The sequence below is a fragment of the Nannospalax galili genome, unplaced genomic scaffold (assembly GCF_000622305.1).
Source record: "Nannospalax galili isolate Female #2095 unplaced genomic scaffold, S.galili_v1.0 scaffold3, whole genome shotgun sequence".
NCBI classification, from domain to species: Eukaryota; Metazoa; Chordata; class Mammalia; order Rodentia; family Spalacidae; genus Nannospalax; species Nannospalax galili.
The window spans coordinates 6,043,046-6,061,234 of NW_008351466.1; the positions used below are offsets into that span (position 1 = coordinate 6,043,046).

At 36.5% G+C, this 18,189-nt stretch overlaps 1 protein-coding gene across 5 annotated transcripts in view; it reads right to left on the minus strand.

The window, feature by feature from the left end:
- The window catches only part of Diaph2 (diaphanous related formin 2), an 835,758-nt gene that overhangs the window by 581,655 nt on the left and 235,914 nt on the right, over nt 1–18,189 (minus strand). For all 5 annotated transcript variants that reach the window (XM_029553627.1, XM_029553629.1, XM_029553628.1 and 2 more), the window contains 4 exons: nt 12,025–12,143; nt 9,375–9,439; nt 5,604–5,708; nt 959–1,273 (listed from right to left, as the gene is read on the minus strand). In XM_029553627.1, the coding sequence (XP_029409487.1) occupies nt 959–1,273; nt 5,604–5,708; nt 9,375–9,439; nt 12,025–12,143 (604 nt within the window). The remainder of the gene's footprint in view (nt 1–958; nt 1,274–5,603; nt 5,709–9,374; nt 9,440–12,024; nt 12,144–18,189) is intronic.

Genomic DNA, 18,189 nt, shown 5'->3' on the forward strand with positions numbered 1-18,189 from the left:
GCCAGGGTTGGTGGCACACACCTTTGATCCCAGTATCTGGGAGGCAGATCCAGGTGAATCTATGTGACATCGAGGTCAGCCTGGTCTATATAGCATAACAAGGTCCAGGCAGGCTAGGGTTACAGGGCAATGCTGTCACAAGTATATACAACACATCAAATATGCTCTTAGATATACAATAATGTATTTTCACTGGGAAATAAATTCTCAGTGAATGAGGAGCATGATCATCATTGAGGTAACATTTTAAAGAAACATTATTTCAATAAAAAATAACAGAAGGAAACATTTTAATTCATCAAATTGTAAAAATATTGGGTTATATCACTATTGATTGTTGCTGCATTTTACATGCTTTTAAAAGTTTAAAATGAAAATAAAATCATTTCCTAAGAATACAAATATACTAAAACATAAGGCTTAGTAACAAAAAAGGATTTTAAGAAAGCTACAGTGCTTAATATTTACAAAGATAAAAGTAACAAATCATTTTTATTTGTTATTACAATTTCACGTATTTTTCAATTTACTTTTCCTTTATCTTCATCATAACTTCAAATTATCTGATACATTAGCACTTATCTAGGTAACACATTCAAAGAAGGATATAAGTGGCTGGATAGATGACTCAATGTATAATAGGACCAGAGGACCAGAGTTCAATTCCCAGCACCCACATCAGGTGACCCACAATCACCTATGGATCTAGTTCCAGGGACTATGACATTCTCTTCTAGCCACCAAGGGCACCTGTGAACACAGACATACACACATACACTCACACAGGAATTAAAGAAACAAAGATAGACATAAGACGGTAAACTCATAAAGGAAAGAAATATAGTCAGCAGTCACTACCTTAAAAAGCATTCAATAAGTAATGCATAGCAATGCATTTATCTCACATTATAGTCAATCATGAACAAATGAAAGAAAAATCCTCAAGTTATGGTATTACCTTGGACCAATTAATTCTCTTCATGGACACTTCTGGCCTGTATAACTTTTTCTGCTTCATTCCATATGGTAGGTCAATTGCTACTCCTGGAGGAGGAGGAGCAATTCCACCAAGAGGTGGTGGTGCAGGAGGTGCTCCCAAAAGAGGAGGTGGTGGGGGTGGAATACCAGACATCCCAGGCAATGGAGGTGGTGGGGGAGGAGGAGCTACTCCAGGTAGTGGCGGCGGTGGTGGTGGTGGTGGTGGTGGTGGGCATGGTCCAGCACCTGGCAGTGGAGGTGGTGGAGGAGGCCCTGGAATTCCTGATGAAGCTCCCTGAAATAGTAACAGCCAAAATTTAAAAGCACATAAGAAAATACCACAGAAAGAATACGTATCAGTAGACGTTTGGAGTGTAAGATTATGTACATCTTACTAAAATTTTCAAATTGCATGTAAATGGCTTTTATACAATTTTCTTAAGTGTTAAACACTCTGGACAATGAGAAATTCTACTAAAGCATTATGCAATGAAAGTTGACAGTCTCTAAGATTTTTTGAAACACTTCTTTAAAATAATGACAAAAAAAGCCTTTCAATATAACGATTTCCAAAGAAGTACTGTTAGTCTAGTTAATTTAAGTATGAGATGATTAATACAAGGTCATGGATTCAAATCCACTGGGTGTCAATTAACCTTTCAGAGAGTGTTTCACAGCACCAGTAAATAATACTAGTAATTAATAATAAGGAGCATCTATTTGCATAATTATATATGCATATCAAAAATTTACATGTATCATACCTTTGTGTCCTTATTATAACCTTGCAATATAAATAGGACATGTTGATCTCATCTCTATCTTAATGCTTATAGATGAGAAAACTGAAACTGCAGAAAAGTGAAATGATGGCTGAGGACATAGCTGAATTAATAGAGTGCTTGTCTTACATGCATGAGCCCTAGGTTTGGTCCTCGGTACCATAAAAAAAAAAAGAAAAATGAGATGGCTAATCCAAATTGGCAAAGGGAAGCATGATGAGGATTTGAATCCAAATGTGGTTTTTCTTTTTCTCTACAACCTCTTTGTGAAAGGGTGTCATTTACCATGAGAATTCACTCACCAACACTGGATTATAAGGGGAAAATAAAATCTTTCTACTATTAGAAAGCAGCTTCAAGCTTATTAGCTACGAACAACAGATACTAAAGGAAGGATAACTTCCATTACATATTTTTTTCAATTTCATATTATTTTTGAGTATTAGGCAAGCTTCTTTACAACATTCCTAAGAAGCCAGTGCCATCATTGAATATACTTCCTTTACCTTAAAAGTACTGTATTTGATTAACTGAAAAGATTTAATAAATTAGTGAAATTTTGGGATATAGTGTTATTTTTTTTACCAGAGATTATTCCTATTATCTTTATTAGTATAAATTATCTACTTTTACTATTGCCTTGCCCCAGTTAAATTCTAAAGCATCTAATCAAAACTGAAACATAACCTTAATTTTGGATAAGCAGTTTAAGTTACTTTTCTGTTTACAAAACCAATATAAAAATTCTCATTTAATATTAGACATTATTGTGAAAATATGTCCTATATAATATTCACTAACATTAACCAAATATTTTACTCACATATATGAAAACATATGTTTATGTATAAATAGATATATATATCTTTCTATACTTAGTAAATGCCAATTTTCTCCTAGAGTGCAACCTTTTTCAGAAGTTAGGAGAAATGTATAGGTTTATAACATGCAGAATTCAGGCTAAGAGTTGACTTGGCCATTAAAGGTATAGGTTCACAAACTAAACATCAGAGCAAGTAGAATTTCTTCAATTTTATTTTGACTGTCACAGTCTTATAAAAGTTAGATTTTATTCTAGACTAAGACTGAAGAAATTACTGGAGAAATTAACATTTCAGAAAATTTATAATTTATGCCTCAAGTTTTTTGTATAAATGATTTTTCCTGAATACTTGAAAGCAAACTCTAAGTGTCATTTTGTTTCAATGGAAGATAGAAAATTTAAAAATTAAACGATATGGGATATAGCCATAATTGTAAACATCATAAATATCAGCCAAAACTTTATTCTGTTAGACAGGAGTCATAATTTTTGTATAACCATAAACACAAAAGTTTGTTTAAAATAAGATTTCAGACTGGAGGTGCAGGTTAGTGGTAGCTTTGCCCAGAATTTGAATGAATGGCCCTAGGTTAGACATTCAGCAATGCAAAAACCAAATCCACGGGAGCAATTAGGATCTAATCAAATTTGAGTATAATACACTATTGTAATTGGAACATAGCAAACTAAACAACCTGTGTAGTTAACGGGGCATGGTGTCACATGAAATGTAACCTGTAGCCACAGTTTGGACTTACAAAATCACCAGACCAGCCATAGCTATATAATGACATTCTGTCTCAAAAAATAAAGAGAGAGAGAGAGAGAGAGAGAGAGAGAGAGAGAGAGAGAAAGGAAGGACAGAAGGGAGGGATGGACGGAGGGAAGGAAACAAACGCTGTTTCACCTGCACCCGTGAGTTGATGAGTGCTAGTAAGAGATGACTTTTCTGACAATGACCTAACAGGGCTTCCCAGATAAATTCCATGAAAACATTCTTTCTAGGAGATGATAATGCTCAGACAAAAAAAGTACTGTGGTCAAATGAGTCACAGAAAGATATATGAAAAAAAATTAAAAAGACTTCCTCAATGTAGGCTATCTCAGACTAATTAATATGCTAATGACCAATGGTCGCTAAGGGACCATTTCATGTGTGCTTAATTTAGTGGACTATGGAAAACCGTGTGAAAACTCACTAACATCTTTGTAAGCAATGTGTGGGAGAGTTGGCAGAATGAAAAATAGAAACCCAGTAGAATTGCAGATATGATGCAAACAAAGGTGATTTAGCAGCAACAGAGAATATTATAGTCAGGAGGGCAGTAAGATCATCACAGGCTGCAGAGGGAATATATATAGCAGCTCATGCCTGAAGGCTTAAAAATTCCTCAGAGGGAGATTTTATCTATATTCAACTATGACAGGTAATAACAACATATTAAATCGTTTAATAATAATTAGTACAATGTTCTAGGAAGATTAAAGTCCCATTAACATAAAAGGTTGAATTTAAGGACAAAAATACTATAGGCAGGGAGAAAAATTAGGAAGCAATTGTAATAACCCAGGCAAGATGTAATGGGATAGGGATTTTAATAAAGGTGAAAATGTCAAAGAAACAGTTTAAATGAAACAGCAACTAACTTAATTTGTCAGGAACAGTGCAAAGAAATTGGAAGAAAAATGCCAACTTCACTATTAAGAAAATCTTAGTAAAATTCTAAAAATTTTAAAATGGAGACCAAGCTGGTTTAAGGACAGGGAAAAGATACAAGTACTGAGTGTGATTTCAATACACAAGAACTGCCTATAGGGACAGTTGAAAATTTAAAACAGACTCAAGTCTTGACACCTATTGAAGTTACATGTCAACATATGATATTGGTCGGGAGATTTGTGCAAGAAAATACAAAGCTGAGAAAAGAGAAAAATGGAAGGGAAGAAAGAACACAGAGGAATCTTACCATTGGGGAATGCTAACATAAGAAAACTAGAATTCCCAGTCATATACAAAGGAAAGTAAGATAATGCTGAGATAGAAGACACAGAGATGGAATTGAAGGAAATGATCAGAAGGCTAGAGAGATGCCTCAGCAGGTAAGAGCACTAACTGCTCTTGCAGAGGACCTGGGTTCAGTTCCCAGTACCCATATGGTGGCTAACTACTGTCCATAACTTCAGTTCCAGGGGTTCCCACACCTTCTTCTGACTTCCACGGTCACTGCTCGACATGCATGTTCTTACATACGTGCAGGCAATACACTCATGCACACGAAATAAAAATAATAAATAAAATATTTTTTTAAAAAATGATTAAATATTAGACAAAATGATATGCTACAGATAGAAGAAAACTACCATTATGGGTACTTTGCAGTTAGCTAGAGACTTTGAGTATTATTTCTCAGGATACGATTGGAAACATACCTGGTCAATCAAGTGCCACCTACTGAACAATCACTATGTAAAGGAACCCTCTTCAGCCCTCTAATGTTCATTTAAGCCACTGTGTGTTGAGGACTGTACTTAATGAATTCTAAAGTTTAGACATCCTAATTAATATTTTTAAAACACATGGGAGTTTTTTTGTGCAAAGCAATGTGAGTAGAAATGTAAAGTGCATAGGTTTTGAATTGATGATAGTCTAGATTTAAAGAGATCTCAAGAAGCCTTCTGAATAATGAAAATTCATGAGCATTTGTACATTCTTTTTGAAAGAAAACACTACACACACAATTTTTCAAATCATCATGAAAATTTCATTTCACAAACAGTTTGGCTTGTGTAATGTATTCTGTTAAAAATACTCAGGGCAGTTTGAGCAAATGATGCCTTATTTATTTCCAAACATTAAAATGATTTACTGTCCTGGAAAAATCAAATCTGTACTTATTTCAACTAAAATGGGAAGCTGTCAAAAAAAAGTCTGCTGCTGGTCACATTTTCCTTCTATCTAACAAGATAATTTTCTACCACCAAACTCACTATGACACAAAGTCTATATCATGTTTCCTTACCTGGGTTCGAAGCTGCTGGATTTCTATTTCAAGTTCTTTGATTTTTTCATCTCTTTTTTGAAGCTCAGCTTGAGCTTCCTGTCGAGCTGTGAATTCTTCATCAAACTGCAAAGATCACCACCATAAATGAACAGGTAATAACATATACTTCAGAAAGATTTAAACATTATGTAGCAAAAAAGGAGAACGGGTTTTTGCCAAGCTCATTTATAGATCACTCAGAAAGTCAGAGGTCTTGATTGTTTTTCTGACAATTAACTATCCACATAGAGGTACAGAACTGCGGCTGCTGCTGCTGGAACTGTAGTAAAGAAAGACTATGTCACTCAACCAACCAACATAAAATTAACTCACTGTCATTTTTAAAAATTCAAGAGAAATAGGTAGAGGTGAAGTCTCCATATATAATGAAATTTTCTGGTACCAAAGACATAATTTTAGAATTAATGTTTATTACTGATCCACACCACACTTTTTAGTACGATGAACTACAAAATGAAATTTATGAGTATGGTATCATGCATTTAATACTCTAAATATATTTAATCTTGAAAAGGCACTCCATTTTCAGAATGCTCAGATAAATGTACATTAACTCAAATGGAACTAGTTCTATCATAATTTCCATTCCCCAGTATCCAAAAAATGGTACTTCACAAATCCAAGAGCAGAATGCAAAATACTGAAATACCATGTTTACAAGGTAGTTAACAAAATCCTCTTTATACAACATGAGAGGGAAAATGAGAGCAGCAAGATGACTCAGCAAGTAGAGGCCTTTATATGTGGGCCTGACAACCTGAGTTTGATCACTGGATCCCACAAGATGGGCAGGAGACAGCTGATTCCTGGGGGTCTTCTTCACCTCCACACATGGGCAGTCACGTACCCAAGTGGACATTCACACACATGTTCAAGAAAGAAAGGAAAGAAAAGAGAGAGGGATGGAGGAAGGAGAGGGAAGAAAGGTGAGAAAATGAGAATTGAAAATATGGGATAGTAAACTGGCAAACCACCTGTCAGGCACATAAACATTTGCTGCATCTTGCCCTAGCTCTTATAGTCCACTAAACAGGCACCAATTGGCCTAAAGAATTATAGTGAAAACTGTATAGGTCTGGCTACAGAACATTCTACTTACTTTTTATTGTCAATATCACCTCAAGTCATTTTCTAAGTCTACACATTATTCCAACAATGTTATTTCTGTTTAAAAAAGTGATACATCTCACTATCTAGAACTTCCTTTATAGTGTGTGCAAAAATAAAGCAGTAAACGAACTGTTAATATTCATTCTCATAGTACAACTGACCTCTCGAAACTACAGAATGTCATTCTAGTCAAAGTTGAAGAAAAAGAAGCTGACTAGAATGGAAGGAAATGTTGACTGAAAACATGAAACACTACTTAATTATAATTTTATTTATCTCTGAGACATCTGAAAAAAAGCTGGTAAAAATCTCTATTAACTATAAATTCAAAAGCATGGCACATACATGGGTGAAGGATCCATAGATCCTTCAATGACCTTTTTTCCCCTAGCTCATCATGAAGTCAGGGGTCTCCGCCAAGCAAGTAGTACATGCCTGTAATCCCAATACTCTGGAGTCAGAGACAAGAGGATCACTGCTAGCTCCAGGCCAGGCAGAATAATATAATGAGACTCTATCCTAAAAACAAAACAAGCAATCAAATGAACAAGATCAGGTCCTTTAATAAGATTTATCTCAATCTATACTCACATCCTTCCTCCTCAAGTTAGCTTCCGTTATGAGCTTTAGAAATATGGGACCTATACAAGCACACTTTATGTGTGTAGCTCACACATTTAAAGGAACAAATTTTACTCAATAAGCACATTTTTTTCTCTTTTAATTTAAACTTGTGGGGGCTGGAAAGATGACTCATATGTTAAGAGTACTGGCTACTCTTGCAGAGGACCCAGGTTTGGTTCCCAGCATCTACACAGCAGCTAATAAGTATCCATAACTCCAGTTCCATGGGATCCAACACCCTCCGGTGACCTTCATGGGCACTGCATGAATCCTGTGTGCACTTCTACATATACAGGAAAGCACTCAAACACATAAAATACAACTAAATAAATCAAAACACCTTAAAATTGTATTAGCTGTAAATGCATGAGAATATATACACTTGAAATGTGGGAATTAGAAGAGGCCTTCTTTCAACTTCACTAATCTTATACTCTCGTTTTAATTATGAAGAAAGCAAGATCCAAGAAGAATAAGTGGCTTGCTTAAAATCACAGCTAATGAGCATTAAAGCTGGGATTCGATCTTACAATTGCTACCTCTCATTCTAACATTGTTTTTTTTGTTTTTTTTTAAAAAAATTACTTTATACTGAATTAAGATAACACAGAAGAGAATGTATGTAAGTAACAACTGGGCTATCTCCATATATGTTTATATTTCCTTCCTAAATGTTAGTATTTTACATTGTTGATGATTAAACACTGAAATTTCTATTATTTCAGGACACCTTTTTCCTATATTATATACTTACAGAAACCTTTACAAAGAAAGGTCCTCATAACTGGCCTCAATCTTATAATGTCAAGTCAACATTTAAGGAGTTCCTATGATTTTCAATGGAAATCTAAAACATGCTACTTAAAAGGACATTCATTACAAACACAGAGGTCTATTCATCAAAAGCATGCATTTTTATCAATAAAAATGACAGTTTCACACAAACATTTTACGCTCCAGCAAAATCTCTTAAAAATCTATTCTAGCAACTGCAAGAGCAAAGACATTTCTTCAGATGCCCTGAAGTAACTCTATAATTTCTAAAATGATAGCCAAAGCGATTATCTAATCTCCAAGGTAAGTCATAACTTTGAGGAGGCAGCAATATGTAAGCACTTCATCTTGCTGTCAGAGAGCTGAAAACACCACAGAATTTTTTTCTGTTGTTTCAGTACTCCCTGGGAAAAATAGGAGAGAGGTACTCTGCTAATGCTTAACAGGAGGAGGGAGGGAAGAAAGAAGGGGAGGAAGGGACATTAGACAGAAGCTAATAAAAATGTAGCTATGCTTTCATCTTAGACCTAAATGCAATTGCAATATTCACGAAGGTGGGATTTACTCAAATCCATTTATAAACACAGAAAGAAAGGAGAGCCACAAATCACAACAAGCCTACATGAAGTAGCAGTATCATTTAACAGATGGAAATTACACAATTCCATGAAATCTAAAGGAACAGAGTGAGAGGTGGGAAAACAATGAATTAGAACATAATACTACCATCACTGGCAATAAGTCTAAAGAGCATACCTCTTATTTCATTTTGGGAAATCAAACCTTGCATGTTAGGAAAACACTATACCCAGTGAGTTTCATCACCAACCCAAAAGACAAACTAAATATCTCACAGTTCTCCAAAAAGCTGTCTGGTATAAGTACCTGACTTCTAAAGGAAACCAATGGAGGCATTTGTTTTGGTTCATTGACAATAACTTCATATGCTTTCAGCAAGCTAATTTTATTTCATTTATCATTAAGCATAATATGGCCAGTGCTTCTCTTACTTAATGAATAAAAGGTGATGAGAAGGGAATAGGCAGTACCTTATTTTAGTAGGAAATAAGGCAATATTGTATTATGCTTGAATCAGTGGTATAAAGCACAATAAAAATTGAAAGACAGGTTATCAGGTGCCATATAAAGAAACAAAGCAGAATACGCTTTGTGATTAAATTACTAATTTAAAATTACGTGATATCATTTTATCAGCCTTACCTTCTTTGAAAATTCCATTGCTTTTTGTTCACTTTCTTCAACTTTTGCCTTGTTTACACAAGAATCTATTCAGATTAAACAATACTGATTAGAAAAATGACACTGGATCTCTAGTTAATTATGGCTACCGGTAAATAACCTAATACTTTTTACATGAACTATTATTAAAGGGAAATTGGCTGATACAGAAATACACATAAACTACCACAGTCTCTGCCTTTAGTGTACTGCTAAAACAAAAGCAAGCATCCATAACAGTTTGAGAAAATTATCAGTGCTTTGAACATGTTTAATTATACTTTTACAATTACAGAACTATTTTTAATTGCAGTTACTATGTATGTATAGAGAAATGGTAAAAACTCCATGTTTGAAATGATCAGAAATCAAAAATGATCCTTTACAAAAATAGCTGGAGGGGTGTGGAAATGGAGTGACACCCATCAATTCAGTCTTCCCAGTGAATATTTTTACTTCTGATAAGGAGCAAAATGTATTTCACATATACAGAAACAAACAATGCTATTCAGGTATACTGGGTGTGGTGGCACACACACACTATTAATCCTAGCACTTGGGAAGCAGAAGCAGAAGAATCTCAAAGTATTACAGACCAGTCTGGCGTACATAGAAAGTTTTAGACCAGCAGGGACTACAGGAAGATTAAAAGGAAATCAATTCAGAACCAATCAAACACTTTATAACATAGTGTTATGAACCTCTTTAGAGTCATATGTTTTGTTCTTATTTATAAAATCTATTATATCTAGCCTCCATTTCTCCAAAAGAAAATAAAACATGTTTGTACCAGACTTTGTAACAGAAAGGCAAACAAGAGAAGAGAAGCAGAAAAAAAGTAAATCCAGTAGGAGAGCAATTAGCAGGATGTGTCAGCAATAAGTAGAGCTAGAAAACATGGGAAAAAGAGAATGTGTTCACAACAAAGGGGGCTTCTAGAGTGTGCTGCTAGATGTGGCCAGAAATTAATTTTACTTCGATTTCTATTTAAATTTCAAGAGAAGTCATTGAATAGTTTTAGGAAAGGATCTGGTATGATCTGATTTTAAGAAAAATAACAGAGCTTACAGAAATGTGAAATCAGAAAATACAAGCCCTATCAGGTATAAGTGATCGGAAAACTGAGGTCCAGGGATTCCGAACATGTTATTAAAGTGTTTGATGATTTGGGGGTAAATTTGTGTGTGTGTGTGTGTGTGTGTGTGTGTGCGCACGCGTGTGTTTTCTAATGAGAGTTCCACAGTATTCATCAACATTGCCACACCCAAAAAACCAATAAGAAAAGAAACAAACAAAATAAGGGAGATGTAGCTCACACATTTAAAGGAACAAGCTTTCTAAGGAGCATTTGGCCTTTGAAATTCCTATCTTCACATATAGCAAGTACTTCTAAAAGCAGCAGTGACAAAAAGTCAAGTATCTATACATAAGAATGTTCAATTAAGCATATTATGAAGGAATCATGCTGTTATGGCAAGCATTAACAGAAACCTAATGACATGAGGAAGTTTCAGATAACTCACAAGGTTGTTAAAAAGTATTGTTGTTGATTGAGCTGACATGGGTCTTGCCCTCAATGCCACCGCTGCCACAGGCTCACATGAATGAATAAGCCTCACATAGGGTTTGGTGGGAGGATGGGGGAGGCATAGATGAGGGAGGGGGTCTGGATTTGAGTGGGAAATGTATGAAATTTAAAAATCTCAGTAGAAAAAGAAAAAAAAAAGTATTGTTGACTAGTAGTCTATATGAATATAAGGTCATTCCTTTGCAGTCTAAGGAGAAGAATATGATGACTTCCAATTCTTCCCTAGCTCTGAGGTTTGTGAAAATATATACTCATCTTTATAACAACCTTAAAAATTCCATGGAATAAGCACGAGTAACAAATTTATAATATTGAGCTCTACTATAAACACAATTTCTAGAACACATGTAAGATATGAAGATTTACTGAATTAAAGGATATCAGAGTCACGCTTCTAAAAGGCAAGGCATTCACCTATAAAAATATACTGGCTTTTTCTGGGCACTGCAACTGAGCATCAACTGACTCAGTAGTGTTAAAACATATCAAACAGGTTAATGTCAATTGGTGTTGCCATTAAGCAGAATTTATTTAGGCAACCATGTTGTTAAAATTCATGGTGGCAGCTTCCCTACCGTGTCTAGAAGACACTGTCTAGCATCAGGTGTCCTGGTACTCTGTGCTCTTACACTATTTCCTCCCTCTCTTCCATCTTGTTCCCTAGGCCTTATGTGTTGGGGTTGGATTTTAGATGTGTTAGTTAGGGATCAGCACCCCATAGTCATTTCTCAGCATTCAAAATTGAGAGGGACGTGGGGCATGGAAATAGTTAGAACAGGGAGACAGAGGAGTGGAAAGGTGTAAATACAGTTTTCATGTATGAAATTCTCTAAAAATGAAAAGATCAAAACCATAAAAATGGGTTAATGTATCTGTGGCTATAAGCAGAGTTCTTATGATTCTCAAAATTAATAGTTACAACAACTGAATACCTGTGGCAACAATAGTTTACCAGATAGGAACACAAACTGATTGAGAGGCCTAAAAAGTGTTTAGTATGCAGAAGTTGTAAAGCACAAATGACAGTAAGGCTAATAATCATACCTATCAGATGAGTCAAATCAATGTCTAATCTTTGCCTGTACTTGAAGTCTGGGTCCATGCCGCTACAGTGCAACACTATCTGCGAAACGCATTCCTCAATTATTTTATAATACTGTGGCCTGAAAAAGAGAAAATGTTTGAGATTACTTTCCTACATACATCAATCAATTTTCTTATGAATAGATTCAATATGCTAAAAGAATAGAATTTTTTCTAAAAACACTAACAAAATAACACCATTAACTTTAAAATTCCCTTAGAAAAAATATGCTGAACACTTAAAGATAGTCTAGATGTTAAGGGACAAATTTCCCACAATGTAATCAACTAAAAATGTGTAATAGCTTAATATTCTAATTTGCAGGGATTCATGCTAGTGTTCAAAAGAACATATCAAGCTTATCTATTTATTTAAGGTTTTGTTTCTAAAATTAATGAAATAAAAGACCCATTGGTCCTATAACCACAAGGACAGAAATGGTTCTAGACATCTAGAAGTTCTCATTTTCAAAAAAAGAAAGATGACATTCTTGGAATTGGGTGACAAGCAGTATCTTGAATTCAGTACAGAGCATTTACTCAAGATAGTCATAAGAGTTTACAAAAATGGATTGAGTCATTTGTTATAGACATTATAAAGAGCTGTTTGCACAGCACATTTCTGAAAATCTGTTTTACAAAAAGTATATATATTTATTAGGCATATCTACAGCTGCAATTTGTCTAAAATGTCAAAGGTTTTAAAACACATCATTTTTCTGTAATCTGCCAAGGTAATTCTGGCTTTAAAAATGACCACTCACTGCAAAATTAAAAATAAGGGACATTTCAACATTAAAATTTGTGGAAGACAAATTGTCGTGGGCTAATATATTCAGCAACAAAAATTCAGGAACAAGTAAAACTGTAGAAAAGTTATGATATAAACACACTTAAATTTAGCTTGTCAAACTATTAAAACTGGAAAATGGAGCCAAACAGATTCTAATTGCTATTCTAGATGTGTCATCATGAAGCCAGTCCTAAGATTAAGGATAACAAGTAATATGCATTGCATTTCTGGACACTCTCAAAGTCATCACCAGGTCTGGAGGTAAATAGCATTGGATCGTCTGTTCAGTCTGTTCGTCTAAGCTTCTGGTTCTCTCTTTTGATTTTATATTGGACGGGCCAGATTGCTTTTGTCTTCAGGAGTTCCCACAGAGGCCCAAGTCAGATGAGGATCAGATGCTCTCAGGCTATCTCCTAAGGTCTGGATCCCTCCAGGAAAGATTTTGGCCTCAGGAATTTGGGGGTTTGACTGAAATGGGAGCAGGGCACAAGAAAGATGCTGGTCTTGGGCAGCTGGTGTCTCTGCCACCCAGAGATGCAAAGGGAGATGGGGGCGGGGAGTCCCCCAAGGGCTCCTGGGGACTGCACTGAGGAACTGGGTTGGTCTGGATGCAAAGGATCAGGAAGCCAGAAAGGTCAGGCCCAGTGTCCAGGAGAGAGGCCAGTGGGTCGTGCAGGCCCAGGGAAGCAGAGGGAGGTGAGGGCAGGACCCGGCCCAGAGGGCTCGTGGGGACCTCGGGAAGGAACTGGGAACATCTGGATGCAAGGGATCAGGAAGCAATGGTGGCCCCAGCGGAGAGGTCAGCCCCCTGAGTCCAGAAGAGGCTGGTGGGCCTTGCAGCCAAGGGAAGCAGAGGGAGGTGAGGGCGGGACCAGGCCCAGAGTACTCCTGGGGACATTGAGAAGGAACTGGGTCCATCTGGATGCAAGGCATCAGGAAGCAGTGGTGGCCCCAGGCCGAGAGGTCAGTCCTGGCATCCAGGAAAGAGGCCGGCAACACATGCAGCCCAGGGAAGCAGAGGGAGTTGAGGGCAGGACCAGGCCCAGAGGACTCCAGGGAGTGAGGCTGGCAGGTTGTCTGCAAACTTGTTCAACGCCCATGGAGGGCAGTGTGGAGAAGTCTTAAAAAATTACAAATGAACCTACCATTTGACCAAGTTATACCACTCCTTGGCATATACCCAGAGAACTCATCCTATTGCAGAGCCACATGTACATCCACGTTTGTTGCTGCTCATTTCACAGTAGCTGAGAGATGGAAGCAACCTAAGTGTCCCTCAACTGAAAAGTGGGCAATGAAAATGTGGTTCATTTATATGATGGAGTTTTACTCAGCAGTAAAGAAAGATGAAATCGTGAAATTTGCAGGTAAATGGGTGGAACTAGAAACTGTTGTACTAAGTGAAGTAACACAGACTCAGAAAAAAAATCGACATACGTACTCCCTCGTGTGTGGAACCTAGAACCAAACCCTGATAAATGAGTATGTATCCAGACATAACAACAGGAACCAGGATAATGGAAAGGAAAAAGGGAGGTAAAGGAAAAGAAAGAACCTGAAAGATAAGAACAGTAGGAACCAGGCCTTAATAAGGGGGATATGGATAAAAATTGGGTTAGTTTAAGGGACGGGAGAGGGAAGGGTATACAAGGAACCTAGGGGATAAAGAAAAAGAAGGAGCTCAAGAAAGATAGGACTGTAGGAGTAGGGTATTATTAAGGGAGAAAGGGAGGAAATGGGGGCATCTTAAGTGGGAAAACCATCATGGACGGGTGAGACAATGCGAGATATAAACAATGTCTAGCTAGTTCTGAAAACCAGAGGGAACCGAATTACTCCTACAACCTACTGACAAATTATACACAGCAGATCAAGAAATATATGTCTACGTAATGTTTATCTAAGAACAATTGGTCTTTGCCTAAGATTTATCTACATGACATACAGGAAATAAAAATACCAGACTGGTGGAACTAACCTTCAATGTTTAACAGACATACTTTGAGGCCTATAATAATTTGGTCAGAGGGACATAAAGGACAGTCTCTGCTCCTTGCCCTCCTAAGTTGACTAGTTCCAGGGGATTATGAGCATCTCTCAAAATTTCCTGCAATTGTGGAGGGTCACCTGTCCTCTTGATCAAGGAGGCTGAGGAGACCCCACCAGATGGACTTGAACCATTGTCCAGTCTACAAAGAGGAGGGTCAACACAGAGGAATCATTTCCTCCATGCTTCCAAGCGAAGCCAACCATGGTCGAGCAGGACCTTTGTCTTACCTTCATATAGGCAGAACTGGTAAAAGAAAGGAGCCAGGGGCTCCTCCCAAGCCCATGTGACCCCTGAGGAACAGATCCTCAAACGACCTTAAGGGTAAAAATAAATTGGTTTATCTAGGCCAACTGTATGGCCTTAAACACCCAAAAGGAAAGTATAACCAAAGATTAAAGGGTCCGATAGAATTTCATGAGTCCACATACATAGCTAAAGGCTACATAACAAGCAACAATACCAAATAGGAGATACCTTCTTTTGAGTTGTTGGCCAGGGTGGCCAAAGAGATTCCCAGATAGTAACCCAGCATAGAACTGGGAAAATGAACAGCAGACCCCAATCTTATCTAAAGGAATATTGACAACTGATTGCTGCTAGATGAGGAACAGCTGACCCTCCCAAAACAAAGACGCCTAGATAGGCTGACTAGATTCACCAGAAGGCAAGTAGTGGGGAATGGCTGGGGGTGCCAACAACACATCAGACAGTAGCAGGGATATCAGAGCATAAGGGCTCTAGTCGGGGAAGGGAGGCTATGGGAGGATGCCATCTGGGAACTGGGTGTATAGTTGAATAAGGTGGTTTGGGATGTTCTGTGTGATACACACACACACACACACAGACACACACACAAATCAACATATTTTAAAAAAACGTATTATATTTGATGAGGACGCATGGAAATTTATGTCATGCTAATTAGTAGAGGTGATAAACATTACCACTGAAATCTACCCGTTGACTTTATAGACATACACAGGCACCAAGGATCCAAGAGAAACCGATTATGACTAGTAATAATCAGATACGTATAGATTAGAGATGCATGCACCAACATCTCAGTGTTAGTAGCAAAAACAATGAGTCCTTCTGCAAGGAACAATATATTCTAAAATGAAATGGAGATCTTTTTTAAAGGTCAAAACTCATTCAGTTTTATGTCTTACAGGGCTTATACTGAGTTCCTTATTGGATAGCTGTATTAATTCAACTGTGAACTTAAAAACTTGCAGCCACTTGTGAAAGTCATGTACTCTTGCTCTGGAGTGTGTTACTGAATATGTTAAAGCTGTAGTGAAATGCTTCTTCTAATCATGTAGTTACTAAAAATTAAAAAAAAAAAAAAAAAAAAAATAATATGTCTTCAATCATAAAAATTTGCTCCTTAATAATTAGTAGATGTGAAGACATATTATTTTTTAATCATTGTTTTTTTTTATTTTTAGTAACTACATGATTAAATTTAAAAAAAATCTTTGGCTAATCAAGTCAATGCTATTCCACCAATGTGCAGGTCTTGCCTACTGCTGACTTCTCAGTCAAGATCTAGCATGCTGTCGCCTGTACTATGGGGTTTTCTGTATGAAATAATATATTTTAAAATGAAATGGAGATTTTTTTTAAAGGTTAAAACCTCATTCAATTTTATGTCTTATAGAATTTATACTGAGTAAAATATTACATAACTGTATTAATTCAACTGCAAACCTAAAAATTTACAGCCAATTTTGAAAGAGATGCACCTTAGGTCTGGAAATTTTTATTGAATATGTCAATGCTGTTGTAATGAAATGCTTCTTCTAAGTATGTGATTATTAATTAAATAATTTTAAAAAATCTTAGTATCCAAGTAAGGTTAGACGTGGTTCTACACTTCTGTAACCACACTGATGGGGGTTTATGGGCAGGGTGAAGACAGGAGGGTCACTGGAACTTGACAGCCTACCTCCAGATTGAGTAAGAGACCATGTCTCTAGCTAACTAGGCAGAGATTAACAGCACACCAAGTGTTCTCACCTGGCCTCCGTGTGAGCAGAAGGGCACATACTTGCACACACATGGCACACAAAAAAATTCACAGATACACCACATACACACAATTTTTTTTTAAAGTATGCCATTTGTGAATTATTTCTCATTTAATGACAGTTGCTGAGAAATGGAGAGTTTCAAACCAATCATATTCCTAGGAAAGTGAATAATCCTAACTACTGCAAACTAATATAATCAGAGTTTAAATTAAAAGAATAGTAATTTTAGTGTATTACTGTATACTATTTCTGCTAGAAATAATAAATTAATATTTTCAAATTTTATTTGTCTGCAACATCATGATGTTAATTAGATTATTATACTGGCCTGAACTGTAATCATTCCATACGTTGTTTGAGAACTGTCGCCTTTGATGCCAATATTACTAATCTACTAGTACTGTTCTTTTTCCTTTTATTCAAGAAAATCTTGAGAAATCAGAGAATTAAGGTTATCATAATTGCTTGAAAGGAGAGTATGACACAAGCTAAGTATAATTAAACTGCTAAATATAAGATCATGGTCACCAGCCTATGGATAATTTCAATCATTCAGAAATCTTTTTTTGTCTTTCCATTTTTCAGATAGAGTCCCTTATTATATTATTCTAAAATCTAACTGTGGGATATTATCATATGCATTCATTATGAAAAATTATATAATTTCACACAACTAAAATATGTGCAATAATTATCTGAAGCTTTGATTTTTTAAAAATTCAAAATAAACTTTGATCATATTCAGAACCCCTCCCCTGTCTGTGCCCCATATGTTCTCCCACCCAATTTCATGTACACTAGTCTCCCCTCTGAGGAGAAGATCTCTCTGAGAGAGGGAGACCTATACAGTCAAATTTGTGTTCCTCCAAAGCCCTTTGGTGTTGCTTCATCCAGTGGAGCCTGGTCAACCTACTAAGAGTCTCACCCTTAAATGAAACTGACTGTTCCCCTCCCAGCAGCCATCAGTTGTCAATAGTTCTTCAGCTAGGACTGGGATTTCTTCTCCACTTCCCCATATCTATGCTGGGATTTTGACTGACTTGAGCTTACATGGGAATTGTGTATGTTGTCAATATTGCTGGGAGTTCACAGGAGTAAATGACCAGCAGTCTGGAAATGTGCACATTAAAATTTTCTTATATGCAAATATTACACATTTACTAAATACCATAAAAAGAAATAATAAGGGACTGGAGAGACAGCTTGGGACTTAAGAGCACTGGCTTCTCTTGCAGAGGACCTGGATTTGG